Here is a 21115-nt window from a genome sequence, read left to right as displayed (position 1 = left end):
GTAAAGCACCAGAGCTTGTCCTTTTAAAGCCAATCTCTGCCATTACCAAAGGCCACAGTGCCTCCTGGATGAGCAAACAAAAGGCTGAGTTTCAGCAGTAACTTTTTGCTTTAAAATCTGATCACATTATTTCATTGCCTAAAAATGTCTAGTGGGACATTTCCATCCAATAGGATTGGAAATCCTATTTCCAATAAGACAGAATCCAAACTTCTTAGACTAGTATATCAGAACCTTCACATTTAGTCTCTGCTCATGTTTTGGCCTCTTTTCAATTCCTCATTTTATGCGTTATACTCAGGATTTTAAATTTATTTCCTTCCAAACACCTGAAACTCTTTTACATGTTTATGTTTCCATGTGAGCTTATTCTGTCTTCTAAGTATGGATTTGTCTCCTCTCTGCCTGGGGAATTCCTACTCATTCTTCAAATCCTGCTTTAAAACAACATCTTCTGTGTGATTTTCTCTGAGCTCCCAGAGAATTTGTCATTCCTTCCTTTGTACTCTCATCACACGCTCCGTGTGCTTTCATTCCAGCAGGCTGTCCAGTGTATCATACGCTTTCTTGCTCACTTTTCACAGACAATCCTGAGTCACATCTTGGCAACTCCACTTTTCCAATATCTTTTAAATCCTTTTCCTTGTTTTTTTTTACTTTATAATTACTAATTTAGGCATTCATAATACTGGAAATAGCTCCTAAGTCATCTCCCAACTCCCCGTCTTTTCCTCACTACAACAAATGGTCATTTACATTGCTGCTAGATGTGATGTCCAATGTCCTATTCCAAAATGATATTTTGGCACAGATTTCTTTATGGTGCTACATATTTTTTCAGTAATGGTGATATGAAGGCAAACTAAAGTTAAACTTAAAAATACTGAGAAACAAGTTATTCTTTCTTTTATTAAATAACATCATCTTGATTTCCAAAGTTCATTGTAAAAAGTTGGCACACTGAGTCTCTGCAAAATGTAGTTTTGGGTAAATCTGGGATATAGTACAACAAAAATAATGAAAGATAATAAACAATTTAAGCGTAAAAGTCAAATGGTATAAATATGTGGTAGGTGAAGGAGTGGTAGGAACTCTTCTAAGTAAGGTGGCCGTGGAGGGTGTCTGCAAAGATGGCATTTCAAGGAGCTTGAAAGTTAAAGAGCTGGCTCTGCAAAGAGCCAGAGGAAGGGAGGTCCTGGCTGAAGAAACAGCTAGTGTAAATGTCCTGAGGTAAGGAAAACTTGGTGTGTTCATGAGATGAAAAGAGGACCCTGCGGCTGGAGCAGAATGAGCATATGGTGAGGAAGGAACTGGAGAGGTAAGCAGGATCGATCACAGAAAGCTTTGCCAGCCACATAAGAAATTTGGACTTTACTCTAAGTACAAAGGATGCCATTAGGAAGTTTGAAGCAGGAAGGGACAGAATAATTTATGTTTTCAAAAGATCCCCCTAGTTACTGTGAAGAAGGAGAATTATAATGGGGCAAACGGGCAGCAGGGAGACAGACTAAGAAGCTACTGGAGTGGTCCAGGGGTGGGGGGAATGATGGTGGTATAGACATGAGTTGAGTGTATATGGATAAAAGGTAAAGAAACAAATAAGAAAACTAATTTGGTGAATATTAATACAGTTCAGTCTTGGGAAAACTAATCACAGAAAAATTTCAATCTTTGCTTTTTATATATAACTTTATATTAGATGTTAGCAAAAAATAAATTGTATGATTCAAGTAGCACATAAAAACAAACACTTAGGCTTACCTGGCAACTTTGCAATTCAAGATTTCAGATATTTTTCTTACCTCAGGGAGACCCTCAATAAAAGAGTGAATATTTGCTGCTTTTGCTACTTCTTTTATTTCATCTAACGGCACAACACGGCTGTTATCACCATAGGCAATGTTGTCGGCAATGCTACAGTTGAAGAGTACGGGCTCTTGAGAAACGATTGCCATTTGGGAACGGAGCCATTGTACATTCAATTCCTTTGCATCCACACCATCAAATAGCTGCCAAAAGCAAAATGGAGAATGGTATGTGAAGATCCAACAACTGTATCATATCACAGTTCACTATATTCAAACATATAGAAATTATAACAAGAAGGGTAGGAATTCGAGCCACCTTACACTAAAATGCTACCCAAGGATGGACTGTAAATCATATTGTATAGAAGCAGAGTGTAACTGACTAAAATGCCAACTCCTAAACTTACTTGACATTTCTACAAATGGCCACATAGTATAGAGACTTGCTTGGAGTCTAGAGTAAAGCCTGGTGCTTTGTGCTGAAGTCAGATGGAAAATGAGCAACCTCTACTATAATAGGACCCCACTTTATTAAAGCCCAGAGAGAGCAGGTGTAGGCTGATACAGTAGTCACATATAAAGGTATGTCATTTTGTACACAGTCATGCTTATTCACATGAACATATAACAACATACAACTGGCATTTGATGAGCATACCTACTAGCTGATGTGGACTCTTCAGGTACCAGGGAAATAGTGGTAAGCAGGACAAAGCTCTTACCCTCCTGCAGCTTATATTCTAGTGGAGACAGGCAGGCAATAAACACACTAACAAATAATCAACTCGAAAAAGAAAGTGTCATGAAGACAGGAAAATGGGATTGAGAGTGACTGAGAATGTAGCGAGGATGTGGGAAACAGGTTGGTGAATGCATTATTTTCTACAGAGTAATCTAAGAAGCCCTACCTAAGGAAGTAGCATTTAGATTGATATTTGAATGATAAGGAGTCAGCAAAGAGGTTAGAGCAAGAAAATTCCAAGCAGGAGAACAGCAAGAACGAAGGCCATAAGTGAGTTTAGAGAACATAAAGAAGCCAGTGAGACTGACACACAGTACACAAGGTGGGGAGTGATAGGAGAGGAGTTTGGAGAGAAGCAGAGACCTGATAATGAAGGACCATGACTGATGGAATGGACTCTGTTTTATTCTAACTATGGTAGGAAATCATCGGAGGGTTTAAAGGAGGGGATATGCTATGTTATGTGCAAGTAGATGACTATTACCTAATTTTGGACTAATTGTTAGCTCATTGTTTTCACTGGCAACAAGGGAGCCATTCTGGACCGTTTTATTTTGCAAATAGTCATTGACAATCTGCGATGAGAAAAAAAAACCCATGTAAATTGCAGGAGAATGAGGACTAATATGAGTCTTTGACTTTTAGGGGCTTAGGACTTTTGTGGGGAGGAGAAGGCAGAACAGAAAGATGTATGTGTGTGTGTGTGTGTGTGTGTGTGTGTGTGTATGTGATGTGATGCTGGCTGGGGGGAGAGGATAATTGAAAACCTGAATATAAGGAAGAATAAGAAAGGTGCCACGTGAGAAAAAGTCTTTGAAATTCGAAGGAGAGAGAGGTTGCATTTTTTTTTTTTTTTTAGATCAGGGTGCAGGACTTAATGGAGCTGATTGATTGATTGATTGATTTTAAAGATTTTTAATTTATTTATCTCAGAGAAAGAAAGAGAGAGAGACAGCATGAACCAGGTGGGGGAGAGTCAGAGAGAGAAGCAGGCTCCCAGATGCGCAGGGAGCCCAATGCGGGGCTTGACCCTGGGATCATGACCTGAGTTGAAGGCAGACACTTACCAACCTACTGAGCCAGCCAGGTGCCCCAAAGGAGCTGATTTAGATAAGCCCTAACCATGCTTAAAATTTTGAGAGTTGGTGGGTGGAGAATGCCAGTGGGAATAGTAGGAAACCTGAATCAGGGTGGCAGAGGAAATTTATCTCTGTCTTAAAACAAGAGGATAAAGGAAGAGCCTAGATACAGATATTAGACCCCCTCCTCCAACACCTGTATCCTGAAAGAATTCCATGTCTTCGTAAGATCAAAAGTTTTTTTTCTTTTTTAAAATTTCAAATTTGTAGACTTTTAATTTTTCTTAGATTTAAAAAAATTTAAGTATAGTTGGCACAAAATATTACAATAGTTTCAGGTGTACAATATAGTGATTCAACTTCTCTATATATTATGCTATGCTCACCACAAGTGTAGCTACCATCTGTCACCATTCAAGGCTAGTACAATATTACTGGCCAAATTTCCTATGTTTTGCCCTTTATTCTCGTGACTTATTCATTTCATAACTGGAAGCATCTATCTCCTACTTATCCCCTTCATCCATTCTGCCCATCACCCCCTTCCCTCTGGGTACTATCAGTTTGTACCTCTGTGTTTATAGGTCTAATTCTGCTAGTTTATTTGCTTATTCATTTGTTTTGTTTTTTAGATTCCACATGAGTGAAATCATATGGTATTTGCCTTTCTCAGGCTGACTCATTTCACTTAGCATAATATGCCCTAGATCCATTCATGCTGTCACAAGTAGCAAGATCTCATGCTTTTTTATGGCTGAGTGATATTCCATTGCATATATATCCATTTGTCTATCAGTGGACACTTAGTTTGCTTCCATATCTTAGTATTATAAATAATGCTGCAATAAACATAGTGATGCATGTATCTTTTCAAATTGGTGTTTTCGTTTTCTTTGGGTAAATATCCAGGAGTGGAATTATTGGATTATATGGTATTTCTATTTATAATTTTTCTACCACCTCCATATTCTCTTCCACAGTGGCTATATCAATTTACATCCCTACCAACAGTGCATGAGGGTTCGTTTTTTTCCACATTTTTGCCAACATTTGTTATTTCTTGTCTTTTTGATTATAGTCATTCTGTCAGGTATAAGGTGATATCTCATTGTGGTTTTGATTCACATTTCCCTAATGATTAGTGATGTTGAGAATCTTTTTATGTGTCTGTTGGCAATCTGCATGTCTTCTTTGGAAAAATATCTCTTAAGGTCCTCTATTTTTAAATTGTATTTTTTTTTTCTTTTTGATACTGAGCTGTAGAAGTTCTTTATATATTTTGGATATTAACCCTCATTGGAGATATCATTTGAAAATATATTCTCCCATTCAGTAGGCTGCCTTTTTTTTTGTTGATGTTTTCCTTCACTATGCAAAAGCTTATTTTGATGTAGTCCCAATAGTTTATTTTTGCTTTCATTTCCCTTACCTTAGGAGACATATCTAGAAAAATGTTGCTGTAGCCAATGTCAGAGAAATTACTGCCTATGTTCTTTGCTAAGACTGTTGTAGTTTCAGGTCTCACATGTATGTATTTAATCTATTTTGAGTTGTTTTACATATGATATTAGAAAGTGGTCCAGTTTCATCCTTTTGCATGGAACTGTCCAGTTTTCCTAGCACATTTATTGAAGAGACTGTCTTTGCCCTATTGTATATTCTTTCCTCTTTTGTCAAAGGTGTGGCTTTATTTCTGGACTTTGTATTATGTTCCATTGATCTATGTGTCTGTTTTTATGCCAGTACCATATTGTTTTGATTACTACAGCTTTGTAATATAACTTGAAGTCTGGAATTGTGATGCCTCCAGCTTTGCTTTTCTTTTTTAAGATTGTTTGAGCTATTCAGTGTCTTTTGTGTTTCCCTAGAAATTTTAGGATTGTTCTAATTTTGTGAAAAATGCTGTTGGTATTTTGATAGACAATGCATTAAATCCGTAGATTGTTTAGCGTAGTACAGACATTTTAACAATATTTGTTCTTACAATTCATGAGCATGGAATATCTTTCCATTTGTTTGTGTTGTCTTCAATTTAAGACAAAAATTTTTGCCACCATCATGACTGAAGAATCTTTGAGTCTTTGTATTTTGTATTTAGCCTTAAAATGCTATCCATCATTTTTGTTATTGGTTTGCTTGTCCACTTAGTTAAGGGAGAGAGTTGCTTTTTTTCCCCCCAAACTACTGCACTTTTTGCCCTATTCAAACCAGTAAGGATGATTAAGCCCAAGGGAATGTTTAAGAATAGCACCACTAAACTCTAGATAAGATCAAAATTTTTTTTGATAAGCAGAATTTAAAATCAGTCTTACCACTTGTCCTTTCACAGGGTCATAAAATCTCTGCAGAAGTTGGATAGAAGTGCTTTTTCCGCAGCCACTGCTCCCAACAAATGCCACTGTCTTCCCTTTCTCAATACTGAGGGATAAGCCACAAAGAATGAGAACATCCTGGCGACATGGATAGAAAAAAGAGACCTCTCGAAACTCTATATTCCCTTCACATGTATCCTGGGAAAAAAAGTTGGCAGCGTTTAGAATGATAACTTAAAAAGAGTGTAACACATTATAGCACATTGGCTGAGTGCTTCCTGAAAATTATGCATGTTTCCACAACCATTGTATTTTAAACAGTATTCCTCTCTATAGAGCTGCTAACTGCCTGATCATTTCTGTCACTTTTGTTTAGATTTTTACATCTGTACTTCTTGTCTTTGTTATTGGACTTCACCAAGTTCCTAAAAAGCACTGGTTTCCTTTGGCTTCCCTACCAAGACATAGTCTAATCTGCAGACTAGCTGTTTGACCAAATGTTCTGAATAATTGTACATATCTTTAAAAATTTAGTTTGTGTTTTACAGACCTTTATTGCTTAATTCAGAATAGCTGGGGTCCTCATAAACTATATATATAAATGTTATTTTTGCAAGTTGGACCATGTTTTACAGTTAATATACATTATGCTTTGAATTTGGGCTTATCTTTGTTTTCAATTGATCATTATTTGGCAGTAATGCCTAAAAGTTTATTTTTCTCTCTATGCTTCAATCCTTCTGATAATTTTTAAACCAATACTTACATATACCAGGGCTGTTTATAAAAGACTTTCTGGAACTATCACTAAATGATTAACTTTCCATTTATATATTTGGTTCTAAGATTTTGGGTTCTTTTGAACTTCATGTTTGCTTGCCCTCAATCAATTGCATTTTAAATAGTCAGGTTTAATAGTCATGCTCAGCAAATTCTGAACCCAGCATACAGGCAGAAGGCAGGGGTAGGTGGAGGACAGGAGCATCAAAAAACGTTTGATAATGATACACTATTGTCAAAAGAAAGAAATATTAGGATATATGCCAAAATGTTAAGTGCTGTAGTAGCTTAGTTTTAGCTTATTCAGTGTTTCCTGCTTTTCCCCACAATGAATATTATTTATGCAAAAATGCTTAACAAAATCAACCCGGAAACTACAGAATAATGAAGAGTGAATTATTTTTGTGTACACTCTGTGCCTTTTGAAAAGGCATAGAGAGATCTTACACTACTAGACTTTAATACATTTTAAAATTTATTCTTACTATTTTAAACATTTTTTTAAAGATTTTTTATTTATCTCAGAGAGAAAGAGAGAGCACGAGCAGGGGGAGGGGCAGAGGGAGAAGGAGAAGCAGACCAGGGAGCCTGATGAGGGGCTCAATTCCAGGACCCCAAGATCACGATCTGAGATGAAGGCAGACACTTAACCGACTGAACCACCCAGCCACCCCTATTTTAAATGTTTTATTATGGGAAATTTCAACCATCTACAAAAGTAGAGAGAAAAATGTAAATGGATTATCTCCCAGCTGCAATAATTATCAACATTTTCCAGTTTTGTTTTCCCAGATTTTAATTGTTGAAAAGCACAGGGAGTGATATTTAGAAGTATTTGCATATTAAATAAAATGATTAAATAAGTTAATTTTACAGTCTTTATGAGAAACATTTCCATATTCGATGCCACATAATGTAGTTATATGAAGATATTTATCTGTGAGATACTCAATCCCTTTACTGTAACGTTCTGAAAGAAATGAGTAGCAATGTTATTATACATCTAAATCCCAAGATTAAAAAAAAGTTTTCTACATCCTTTACTTTCTAAAAGACAAATATGAAATCTTATTTTGACTATGATGCATCTTTGAGCATTCTATTTTGAGAATTTCAAGATCTTTTCAAGATCTATAATTAAGGACTGGCATTCCTTTTAATAATTAGGTAGCTTTACAGATAATGTACTATTTTAAGTTATCATACATATAAAATATCTACTGTTAAAATTCTAATGGGGAAATAATTTTAAATGAAAAATTTCTCTTAAGTATATACCTAATGACTATCCTTACTTTTAAATTTAAATTGTCTAGAAAAGTCTTAAAATTGAATATATATTTAATGTATAAGATACTATTAAGGGGCTTGTTTGTTTTAAATTATAAAATCTCACTATTATTTCTTTTATAATATTCATGGTCTTTTAGAGTTTGTGTCTGTGTATGTGTGAATTTAATAAATATAGTTCCTTTTTTCCCCTCTTCTGATTGCAGATATATTTTCAATAAAATATGGTGTCTGAAACAGCAAGCATTATTCACTTTGTATAAATTATCAGAGAAAAAAATGAATTAACTCTAATGCAAATCTTCATCCAAGACTAAAGTTTCAGCTGTCTAAATAAAATTAAATATATAAATCAATTCTTTGTTCAAGAACATTCTCAAGGCATCAGGCAAATAAACTAGAAGTATATTTTTTTAAATAAAATATGTGTATGTTTCAGTAGCAGAGGTGAAAAACTGCTTAAGACAAGACCCCCTTCTCCCTTTGTAGCCGTAAGTTATTTTTTTAAATTTTTATTTTTAAATCTTTTTATACAAGTTTTTAATTCTTTATAGCACTATCTTTTGCAAAGTTATCAAATAATGCCTTCATTTAAGTCTCTATATAGACAGAATTCATATGTATAATTAATAATGTGGACATTTAAAATCATAGCTGTGCTTACTGGTTTTTTCCCTTCTTGACTATAGCTGTCTATAGTTGGTTTCTTTTCCAGCAAAGCAAACAGATGTGCAGCCCCAGATTTGGCTCTCGAATATTCAGGTGCCAAAACAAGTGTTTCTCCAATGGCCATAGCTCCATATGCAATTGCAGTAAAAACTCTATCAAAAGATAAAGCATTTGAATCTTAGGTCCACTTTCAAACAATAGAACTCTAAAAAAAGTAGAGGAAAAAGCAGGCACAGGAATATAACCTTTTGGTCCAAACAACACCACTAATGTTGAAGCCCCAACAATGATATCTCTTTTGTTTGTTTGTTTTTAATTAATTATTTTATTTTAGAAAGACAGAGAGAGGGAAAGAAATCTCAAGCAGATTCCCCGGTGAGTGCAGAGTCTGACATGGGGCTGTATCTCATGACCCTGAGATCATGACCGGAGCCAAAACCGAGAATCAGACACTTAACCAACTGAGCCACCCAGGTGCCCCATTGGTATCTCTTTTATAATTTTCTACCACACAGTGATCATCCCTAGCGTTGTATACCCAAATAACCTTTGGAGCTCAGGTAATCTTAAAAGTTTCTCTTCCAATTAGAGACAAAGATCAAAGGCCCCAAACTAGTGAATATAAAACTTCTTAGCCACCTTGATATAAGGCTCACTTGCTTGGAGATTTGACAGAGAATTCAACAGACAATGGGAAGAATGAGTCTCCAGTAGCGAGATCTGAATTTACACAGGAGATATGAATGGGTATTTTTCCCTCTTTTTTTGCATATAATGTAGTTAGAACAGACAATTGATGCCAGATGATTGGTTATCTGCTTGAAGTGCTACATGATTTAAAGACAGCAAAGCATGGAGATTGTACTTTGGTAAGGTCCTCGAAACAAAATCTGACTAAAATATACCTTAGCAAGCCTGGAAGAAGAGCTTTCATCTTTTAGGTTTGCTATGCAGATTATGATCTCAGTTTCAAAACATGTTTTAATTATAAAATAGTAAGTATGCAAATGATGTCTGAAAGCATACAGAATATTCACAGATATGTGGCATATCATGTGGCCATGGTCAAATGTTTTTCTCTCATTTTCATTTTAGCCATGGAAACATTTTAATAGAATAAAAAATAATGTATCTCCATAGCAGAACTAAAAGTATAATTGAGCTAAGACTGGACAAGTTCCAGTGGTAATATTTGTTTATTTATTATTGAAGTATAGTTGACATACAATGCTACATTAGTTTTAGGGGTACAGTATAGCATTTCAACATTTTTATACATTATAAAATGATCAGTCTAGTTACATCTGTCTCCATATAGTTACTGTAATATTTCTGAATATATTCTCCATGCTGCACTTTATATCCCCGTGGCTTACTTATTTTGTAACCAGAAGTTTGTATCTCATAGACCCCTTCACCTATTTTGCCCATCCCCCTACCCCTCTCCCCTTACTGGCCAGTAAAATGATACCACAGAACCCAGTTGCTTGTTTGCTGTGCTGGATCACAGCAAGGTAAACATGTTCTGGTCTCCTTGTGAATTTCTCTGGAGATAGAACCTACCAATGGGTGGACGTTGATGCAATCTCTTCAGTGACCTAAACCTCAGATCCTGAATCTTGTTGTCTTTTCAAAGGTCAAACACAATACAAAATAAAAAAAAAACCAGTTTACTTGGATATCTGATGCTTATTGTAGCCATTAGTTCTGTGATGTCAAGGCATTTTTAGTACTAATGTTTATGGAAATTGTTTAAAGCTCAAAATGCCATTCAAAATACTCAATACCCAGTTATAAATACCAGAAGGGATTACTGAGTTTAGGTAACACCTCAGAGGTTTTTCTGTTTGTTTGTTTGTTTGTTTTTATGCAAGGAAAAAATCTGACTGAATCAGACTTAAGCCTCAGTCTGATCCAAGAGTCAGCAGGTGAGATGGGAAGATCACTGGATTATTAGTCAGGAGACCTGGATTCTAGTCCCACAGGGCTAGAGACTTCTCAGAACAACAGAGAAAATACCTTCTTCCTCTGATTTCAGACATGACAAAATATCTACCTGTCCTAAAATTTCCACCACAAAATTCAGTTCAAGCATTAAGGATACATATACAGAGGGCAATGTCTTTGTTAGGTCCCTCTTTTTTTTTTTAGTATTTATTTATTTATTTATTTATTTATTTATTTATTTATTTATTATTTATTTAATTCTTTATTTATTTCAGAGAGAGAGAGAGAGAACAGGGGAAGGAGCAGAGGGAGAGAGAGAATGAGAGAATCCCAAGCCGACTCTGTGCTCAGCGTGGAGCCTAACGTGGACCTCCATCCCACAACCCTGAGATCATGGCCTGAGCCGAAATCGGGAGTTAGATGCTCACCCGACTAAACCACCCAGGCGGCCCTGTTAAAATGTCCTTCTCTTAAAATGGAAGTTTACTGAAAAGGGGAGAAGGGCCTTCCATTTAGAATTTGTATCTGTGAGAGATAAATGACCTGAAGGATACACATTAGAGGAAGAAAATTTTCAGTAGAGAAGGGAGAGTATCAGCTATAAGCCCCAATGCCATCTTTACTGTGTATGTGTTGAGGGGAGGATAAGTCCAGATGGGGGTTGATGTTAATAAGGATTATACTGAGGAACCTAATTTTGTGGGGAAGGAACTATCTGGGGGTTGAGTCAGAGACATTAATCTCTTATATGTATTTTTTCCTCACGTGGGTTTTGTATAAACACAGGCCAATGCTGGTGTGCTATAGAATGTGCCCTAGCTGACTCTGGCCCAATTAGCTAGGATGAACTAAACTGCAATTAACTTTACTCAAAACCTATTTATTGCACAACGAACAGTATTGCAACTTTGTGGGTTGGCCAGGGTTGAGGGAGAATATTGAGCAGGAAGAGGTCTGGAAAGGATTTTCAGGTGCTGGGCTTCTTTTTCCCTACTTTTATGGTTTCTCCATGGGTTCTTGGGGCGATTGTCATTTCATCCTCACCACAATGATTCTTTCAAGCATGTCCAAGCAATGGGGGGAAATCCCCTTGCCTATCACTGCTGCTGAAATCAAACTGGAATTTTACAAAGATTCTTTGTCTGGGAACAACCCAAAAAGGCACAGAAATGAATAATCCTAGTTTTAACCCAACTGATCCAAATAGGAATACCCTGAATAGTTATTGGTTCCAATCTATTTGTCTCCCATTAATCTTGCTTCCATACCCAGTTTGTATACATTTGGTGACTTACTCTAAGAGTAAGTATACTGGAGGGTTCAGAGCCTGGCCTCTGAAGCCAGACCACTGGGACTACATCCAAACTCCACTGTTTATTTTTCAGCTGTGTGACCTTGGGCATGTTCTGTGCTTCTGTTTCCTTATTGGCAAACAGGAGATAATAGGACTATCCACATCTTACGGCATTGTTGTGAGAATTCAATACATTAATAATATAAAGTGCTTAGTACAGTGCTCAACAAATGTTTAAGTTATTATTATTACTCTCATAGAACTGAAAGTTTATGGGACACTGTCTGTTGGCAAATCAGCTCTCACACTTTTGTAGAGATACATCAGCACACCAGGTCAAATCACAACTTCTGAAGTTGGCACTCAGTAAGTTTCTTCTTTTTGACTGGAAAGCAGAGTATTTTTTCTTCACAGAGGTGGCCATTATAATTGTACCAATACTCATACTCTTTTCCCCTAACATCCATATAACACTCGAAAGATTCTTTTCTTCCCACCCTAAATCCTTTCCTCAACACATGGAAGAGAGAAAATACACAACTTGTATTTATTTGGTACTTTGGGTTTTAGAGAATGTTTTCATATATGCGACACCACTTGATCACCTAGGAGATAAGCAAGGCAGGAACTCTCACCCCTTCTTAACAAACGAGAAGACTTGAGCTCAGACAAATTATGCAATTTGTCCAGGATCACACAGTTATAAACCTGTAGGGCTGGGACCTGAGCCTCCTTGTTCTCTGTACTTTCCCTCACATGGTGTTCCTTCCAGTGGAAAGCTGGCGTGAACTGTCTCTCCCTGCATGTTGGGGCTTGTTACCACTTTGTTTCCCATTTTAGAATTTTGATAAATCAAATCTGCCTTGATTTATCTCCTTCAGATCCCTTCAGTGGTTGATCACTCTATCTATTCTCCTTATCTTGTCTTCTTCTCTTCTAGATAATCCCTGAGGAGGAGCTGGGCACAAGTTGGGTGGCTGCCACAGCGGTGAACACTGAAAGAAGACTTTCCTGTTTTCCTTGTTTGGGCTAGTTAAGGCTGCTTTCCAAATTATAATGATGACACACACAGTTCTCCCATGGCTGCTTGGCCTACCAGAGCAAAGATGGTGGTGGAGGCCTAGCTTATCTCCTTCTATCCCTTAGCATTTCAAGGCATCAACCCACTTATGTTGATTATTATATGGCCAATAACCACATTTAATATTCAAAGTCCAAAGGATTTCTTGTCAAGAACTTTTGGATTTTTGGAGGACTAGGCACTAGACAACATATGAAATGTCTGGTTCTGCTTCTCAGCAAGTTTTCAAAGTTGTGGCTTTTATTATTACTGTACTGAAGGTTGCTGTGCCTGATTCTTTCTTACCTATCTGCTTCCTGCTAATATGTATAGCAAAGAAGGAAGAAATAGAGATAGAGGGAAGTTCTGAAGTGGAGGTATGGAAAGTTACAAAAACCTCTGCTTGGACACTAGTGCTTTCTGACCTATATTGCAAAAGGCAAGTCAGCTAGAATCTAACCTAAAGGTACTAATGGAAAAGCAGACAGGAGAAAATAAACTTATTTTGTATTTTTCAAAATCTATACATTTATAGTGTACATCGAAAGTGTTGCCAGGGCTAACAGAGGCAGAGGGGGAGAGTTTTACTACACATAGGTGTGTAAAACCTAAAGAACAGATTTTCTAAATGCCTACCCAGTGCTGCAAGCCAGCAGAATGAAAATGTTATCACCTTTTTAAAATGCTTATCTCAGAGAAACTTCTATAGTAACAGAGATGGATGAAGACAACTTTTACCATTAGAAATGTCTGTTGCCTTTTTTTTTTTTAAGAGGAAAAAGCTAAGGCTGATAGTAGCCTTGCTGATAAACTAATATTATGAGCACGTCAGAGGATTCTGCTGTTAAAATGTACATTTTCCTTTCCCAAGGCTCACTGTCATTTCTGACAGACAGCTCACCCATTCCTGTAGCTATAAATCATGAAAATACATTCACATTTATTGGCTGAATAAAACATCTTTATTTTTTAAACAATAAATTAAAATATGACTTCACCAATTTTTATATAATCCTAGGAAAGTTTCCAGTAGTGGCCAAAAGAAAACCCTAAGGTTTTAAGCAGGTATGGAGAGCAGCCTGGCATTTAGTTCCCATGTTCATATTTCTTAAAGTGTGATCCTCAGATTCTGTGCCTCAGAATAATCTGGATGTTTGTTAAAATGTAGATTCCTGGCCCTATATCAAATCTACAAATCTCTGGATTAAGTCTGTCAGGTGAGACCCGGGTTATCTGCACTTTTAACCAGCTCCTTGATTGTTGAATTGGGAAACCACTGATTAGAGAACAGCACAAAGTTCTTTTTACCTAAGGAGGGTTCTAACAGGAGGAAGTTTTCTTTGTAAACTTCTTCCATTCAGTTGGTAGATTAGATAGAAAGCTGTCTGTCACCCTAGATTCTGGAAGGCACAGAATCTAGTAGGCCAGGAATAATTTAGTGAGTCCAAAGGACAATTGTAAACACATTCATCGTAGCTGGGGGCCACAGTGAGTCTCTAGCTCAGACAGCTCCTTATTTCTTTCTTTCCTCAGGGTACTGGGAAATACCAGTGTGATACTGTTCATTAACAATTGCCCTTATATTTATTAATAGTCCTACATATGTTCTGACAGCTAAAAATGCTTATGTCTTCAGAAATGACCCTTTTTAATGAATTTAATGAAAAGAGATTCACGAAGTATGGTAGGTTAGTAGGAGGAGTTTTTGTATCGGGGCCTTTCGATTTCCCTATATTTTAGGGTCATAAAATAACATTAAGCAAGTTACTTGTTCCATTTACAAGAATCAGCCCAGCTCTGTGTATTCACATGTTGGAAAACTAAGAAAGAATTAAAACAAAATAATTTTACAGATCTATGAATGTTTTCTATAGAATTAGTGATAATAGGGGTGCCTGGGTGGTTCAGTCGTTAAGTGTCTGCCTTCAGCTCAGGGCGTGATCCTGGCGTTCCCGGATCGAGGCCCACATCAGGCTCCTCTGTTGGGAGCCTGCTTCTTCCTCTCCCACTCCCCCTGCTTGTGTTCCCTCTCTCGCTGGCTGTCTCTCTCTGTCAAATAAATAAATAAAATCTTAAAAAAAAAGAATTAGTAATAATAATAGTCATAATGACAATAATGATTTTAAAAAAGGCTGCTAACAGCATCTCTGGCATCTTGAATTGCGACTGTAGGCAAGTTAGGTAACTTGAATCTTTTTTATTTTTGTTTTTAAGTTTTTATATAAGTAATCTCTATGCCCAGCATGGGACTTGAACTCATGATCCTAAGATCAAGAGTTGCATGCTCTTCTGACCAAGCCAGCTAGACACCCTGAGTTTTGAGTCTTAATTTTCCTCATCTGTAAACTGGGAATCATATTGCACATAGTAGTTGAGAAGGTTAAGCAGATAATACATGACAAATCCCTAATATTAAGGACTCAATCCGGGTTTGCTCTTACAGTGATTATTGTATGAAACAGAATGATGTCAATTGCAGGCATGATTGTAATTAGCATGATTTTGAGGAAAAATAGGAGCCAGTCAAGGAAACAGAAGAGGAAGAGTCAATGACAAGGAAGAAAAGCCTAGAGAAAATGTTTCAGGAAGGAGAGTATCAAATGCTGCTAAGTGGTCAAATTAGGTAGATGGGAGAATGGACAGTGGATGACTGTCTGGGTGGGTGAGATGGAGGACAGTGGTGACTCTGATAACAAATGGCATGGTGGGAACCAAGGCTTGCCTGGAATGAATTTAGGAGAGACTGTGGAGATGAGATGGGCTAGAGAACAAAAATAGGCAACTCTGGAATTTGTTTTGCTGCAAAGGAGAGCAGAGAGCCACTGGAAATAGGAAGAAGGGGACTTAGGGTCATGGAAGAGATTTCTTTATTAGACAGATGATTATAAAGCAAAAAAATAGTACTGACAGGAAAACTAATGAGAAGAGATGGCTGCTGGAAATTGCTGAAACTCATCATAAATAGAGACAGTTACTTCTTCCACAGAGATCACAGGCATGATAGACCATGTGGTAGCCTGGTGAGTTTGGTGATGGAAAGATGAGGTGGTTCTCTCTCTTTTTCTCTCTCTCTCTCTCTCTCTCTCTTTTTTTTTTTTTTTTTTTTTGAGAGGGAGGGAGAGTGTGGGGAGAGGCAGAGGGAGAGAGAATCTTAAGCAGGCTCCATGCTTAGCCTGGAGCCCAATGCAGGGCTTGACCTCAAGACCCTGAGATCATGATCTGAGCTGAAATCAAGAGTTGGATGCTTAACCAACTGAGCCACTCAGGAGCCCCAAGGTGGTTCTCTCTTGACTGCTTTGTTATACTACCTTCAGGTAAACTCATTAGAAATTAATTTGGTTTATAACAAGTTTTTTAATGTATTTATTTTTATTTATTTCTTTTTAAATATTTATTTATTTATTTATTTGAGAGCGAGAGGAGAGAGAACATGCCCCAGTGGAGTAAGGGGCAGAGGGAGAGAATATCCAAGCAGACTCCCACTGAGTTCAGAGCCCCACGCGACGTGGGGTCCATCTCATGAGCCGTGAGATCAGGACCTGAGCCGAAACCAAGTCAGATGCTTAACTGACTGAGCCACCCAGGTGCCCCTACAATGGTTTTTAAATATGAAAATTCTTCTTTGAGAACTGATAAAATCATTAGAGGTCCTACATTAGTATGAATATATTTAATTGGCTAGCCTTCAACTAATACTAAAGACCATAACCCTGAAGAAATGAGCCCCTAGGGATTTAAAGATGGCTGCCAAAAAGTTCAGAGCAAAATGAGGAAAATATGTTCTGAGTCAAACATTTGGCTTGCAAACAAACTTTTGGAATACAACCAACTTTTAAGCTTGTGATTGCCTGTATTACATTAGAACCAAGGGAAAAACTTGCTAATTTAGTGCAGGCTGGTGTGCTGAATAAATTACTGTAAGTGATTCTACATTTGGCTTCTTATTAATCTAAGTAAATTAGTCTGTGTAATCAGAATGAAGCCCAATACTAAATGTTGTACTATGGTTTATGTATTCATACAGGGAATACTGCACACTGTTTTAAAGTATAGGAAAACCATATGATAATTGTCTTTCTCTGCTTGACTTATTTCACTTAGCATTATCTCCTCCAGTGCCGTCCATGTTGCACGATCCCCTTTCTCCACATCCTCTCCAACAATTGTTGTTTCTTTCCTTGTCAGTTTTTGCCATTCTAACATAATATAATAAAAAAATTATTATAATAAAAAAATAAAGTGTAGGAAAACACAGAAGGACAATGCTGCTATGAACATTGGGGTGCATATGGCCCTTCTCTTCACTATATCTGTATCTTTGGGGTAAATACCCAGTAGTGTAATGCTGGATCATAGGGTAGCTCAATTTTTAACTTTTTAAGGGACCTCCACACTGTTTTCCAGAGTGGCTGTACCAACTTGCATTCCCACCAACAATGTAGGAGCGATCCCCTTTCTCCACATCCTCTCCAACAATTGTTGTTTCTTTCCTTGTCAGTTTTTGCCATTCTAACATAATATAATAAAAAAATTATTATAATAAAAAAATAAAGTGTAGGAAAACACAGAACAAGGAGGCTACAATTTCTGTTGAAATTTCAAATACAGATATTCCATTTTACAAGGAAATCTGCTTCCAGGAAACTGCTAAGGAGACTTATAGTCATGTAAGATTCAGGAATACTGGATTGGTGAACTGTGGACTATTTTCTTCTGAGTGCCTAGCAAAAAAACTTCCTGGGAACCCAGTTAGTACTTGATAAATAAATAAATAAATAAATAAATAAATAATCACATAAATAGAAACCAAAAATTATTGCAAGTTATTCTGAAATTATTTGGCTTCAAATGACTTCTTTTAAAAAAAGATTTTATGTATTTATCTCAGAGAAAGAGAGTCAGCACGAGTGGGGGAGAGGGGCAGAGGGAGAAGGAGAAGCAGACTCCCCCCAAAATGGGGCTATTTCCCAGGATCCCAGGATCATGACCTGAGCTGAAGGCAGATACTCAACTGACTGAGCCATCCAGGTGCCCGGGCTTCAAATGACTTTTTGTCATTTCCTCAAATTGAATATATCCTCAAAGTACAGCTATGTGCCATCACTGAGGAATTCAAAAGAATGTGCATGAGTCTTGGGAGGAAAACCCAAAAGGGGAGTTCCCAACATATTTTGCCAAATGACAGCATGTGTAGAACAGGTGTAATCTCCCAAATCAGTATTCTGAAGAGGCTGATCCTTGCTTTGATGTGTATGCTTCGGTGGGCTTGTAAAAAACATAACATTACTCCTGGTGTCAAATATTGTATAGATTTCTCTAGCTCTAAATATTTAGCAAAGTTCTGTCATCCTAGGGAGTCTTAGGAAGTTTGGAATTAACACTCAAAATTAATTTTTCTAATTTCAGAAGTTGAAGTTAGGTATTCCTAGAAAGTAAAGCAACTCTCTACCACGGTCAAACAAATGCCTTAAGGAGAGGCAGCTTCATTGGGATGCCATGATCAATTCCAAATGTTACTTTTCTAAATGGAAGCACTCATTTATATGTGTTTCTTCTGGAGCAATTTGCTTAGCAAGGAACTCAACCTCACAAATGTACAGTCTTATTTGATAATGCCATCTCCCCCTTGGGGGTTCCATGAAGTATTAAAAATTCTTGAAGGAATGGATGACAACAAGGCATATTTTACCCCTACATTCCCACATTCTAGTAAACTGAAGTAGGGAGAAATTCATCTGGAGTTTAACTCAGACTACTGATACTATACCAGTATCAGTTTACCAGGAAGACTGCACTTAGAGATATTAAATAACAAAGTAATATTTAAAAACTTTTTCAGCATGTATTTCCCACATATGTGATTTAAATGATCAATTAAGTATAAAGTAGGCATCCTTCTGGTTAGTTTAAGTACATCACTCATTTACAGGATTTAAATATTTTCACAACTTACACGAACATGCCCTCTGGGGTCACTCGTCCAGCTTGAATTAAATAGGCTCCAAATCGAAACCCCACTGCATAGGCAAAATATATAAAAGCATGGCTGAATGCATAACAGCTTCCAAAGATCTGTGCTTTCTTCAAGGTATTTCTGAAATGCACAAAATTTACTAAGTAATGGGGCATAAGGTGTAGCAAGTTCATTTTAATAAATGTAGAGTAATGAATACAGAAGACTAGACATGTTATCATTTAAGGAATATACATTTTTCTAAGAATAAAAGAGAAAGTGAGTTTTTAAAAGTGAGAATTATTATAGAGAAAACAGACAATATAATGATTCTCTCTATAGTTCTATACTCTATAGTTCATTTGCAAAGTTGCCTCTGTCTACTTTCAAATGAATGGATAAGGTCTGTGAATGAACAGCTAATGAAAGAGTTGAGGAGATTTGGTTTTGAAGTATTTAGAAATATTTTCTATCATAACCTTTCACTAGCACAGTAAGTAGTGGAAATTAAAGGGTGGTATCAACCACAAGCATGAGTGTAAAAGAGTACAAAGCTATCTCTCTGATAAAGTAATACAAATAGTACCACTAAGTAAATGTGATAAGGAGGGCTAGCTTAAAATTAAAAGGAGTGACTACATTTGTCATATATACATTCATTTTAAAATGTGAACTATTTTAGAAATTCAATATAAAGGGCTGAGCAATCTTATTTTCTTTCTTGAATATGTTATTTCCTCAACTTTGTTTCAGGAAAATAATAAAAATGTGCATAGTTAGTAGTAGTTCATAGCAACATGGGAGAACTAAAATAGTCTACCTGTGGTTGTTCTCAATTGCTTTTTCTAGTCTTCTCTTCGTGAAGTCAAATGAGAAATTATGATATACCATTATTAGGAAAGATTCCAGAGCAAATGAATTGGCAGGCAAACCACTGCTGTTGTCCAGGAAGACTGTCTTTACAGGGACAACTATAGTTAATGAAGTCAGTATGAATCTACAATCACCTGTGCTGCGTCTGAAGTCTCTCCTCATATGCTTGTTCAAAGGCTTTTTCTCTTGTTAATGACACTATAGTCCGAATGTTTTCCACAGCTTCGGTTGCTATCTTATAAAATAGGACAATAAAATAAAGAAATAAAATTAGTAATGGTTAAACTCTGGTTGTGAATTCCAGTCATTTATACTGGGGGCATATTAAGTATAGCATTAAGTCAATCAGTTTTCCTGACAAATTTTCTTAGTTTCTCTTTTTCTTTCCCAAAAACAAGACAGGAAAATAATATTTTAGGATAATAAGCTCAAGAAAATTTATTTGGAAAAGATTTAGGCCACTAATCTAAATTCAGTCCCCTTGGAGTCTTCATTGAATTTCTATTTAAATTGGTTCCATAAGCAGAGAGATCAAACATTAGCATTATGTCCACATGTAATTATGCAAAGAGATTATGAGATAATTCAAGAACACAGCAGACAGAATCAAATAAGTAGTTATTGATTCTAGCACAAAAATACAAATAGCAACCAGAAAAACCTCACGAACATTGCAGTAAAGTAATATGGATACGGCTATTAAATGCTATATAAGTTACAGCTATTTCCCATTTTGATGTCTGTGAATTTAAAAAGATATTTAATTTAGGGGCGCCTGGGTGGCGCAGTCGTTAAGCATCTGCCTTCGGCTCAGGGCGTGATCCCGGTGTTCTGGGATCGAGCCCCACATCAGGCTCCTCTGCTGGAAGCCTGCTTCTTCCTCTCCCAACCCCCCTGCTTGTGTTCCCTCTCTCGCTGGCTGTCTCTCTCTGTCAAATAAATAAATAAAATCTTAAAAAAATAAAAAAATAAAAAGATATTTAATTTAATTAATGCCCTTTCTTTTTCTTTCTTTCTTCTTTTTATTTTATTTATTTATTCGACAGAGATAAAGACAGCCAGCGAGAGAGGGAACACAAAGAGGGGGAGTGGGAAAGGAAGAAGCAGCCTCATAGCAGAGGAGCCTGATGTGGGGCTTGATCCCAGAACGCCGGGATCACGCCCTGAGCTGAAGGCAGACGCTTAACCACTGTGCCACCCAGGAGCCCCTCTTTCTTTCTTTCTTTGATAGAGAGAGAGAGAGCATGCATGAGCAGGGGGAGGGGCAAGGGGAGAGGGAGAGAAAGAATCCTCAAGCAGACTCCCTTC

General features: G+C 36.9%; 1 protein-coding gene across 1 annotated transcript in view; it reads right to left on the bottom strand.

Annotated features, from left to right (window-relative positions):
* ABCB5 (ATP binding cassette subfamily B member 5) overlaps positions 1–21115 on the bottom strand; it is a 139550-nt gene that overhangs the window by 5020 nt on the left and 113415 nt on the right. The window contains exons 21-25 of the mRNA XM_034653248.1: positions 19942–20042; positions 18935–19075; positions 8676–8832; positions 5942–6139; positions 1803–2009 (exon numbers count right to left, since the gene is read on the bottom strand). Coding sequence (XP_034509139.1) covers positions 1803–2009; positions 5942–6139; positions 8676–8832; positions 18935–19075; positions 19942–20042 — 804 coding nt within the window. The remainder of the gene's footprint in view (positions 1–1802; positions 2010–5941; positions 6140–8675; positions 8833–18934; positions 19076–19941; positions 20043–21115) is intronic.

Source organism: Ailuropoda melanoleuca, chromosome 1, assembly GCF_002007445.2.
Source record: "Ailuropoda melanoleuca isolate Jingjing chromosome 1, ASM200744v2, whole genome shotgun sequence".
Taxonomy (NCBI): Eukaryota; Metazoa; Chordata; class Mammalia; order Carnivora; family Ursidae; genus Ailuropoda; species Ailuropoda melanoleuca.
The sequence above is the reverse complement of the archived record's forward strand: the minus strand, read 5'-3'. Positions and strand labels throughout refer to the sequence as shown.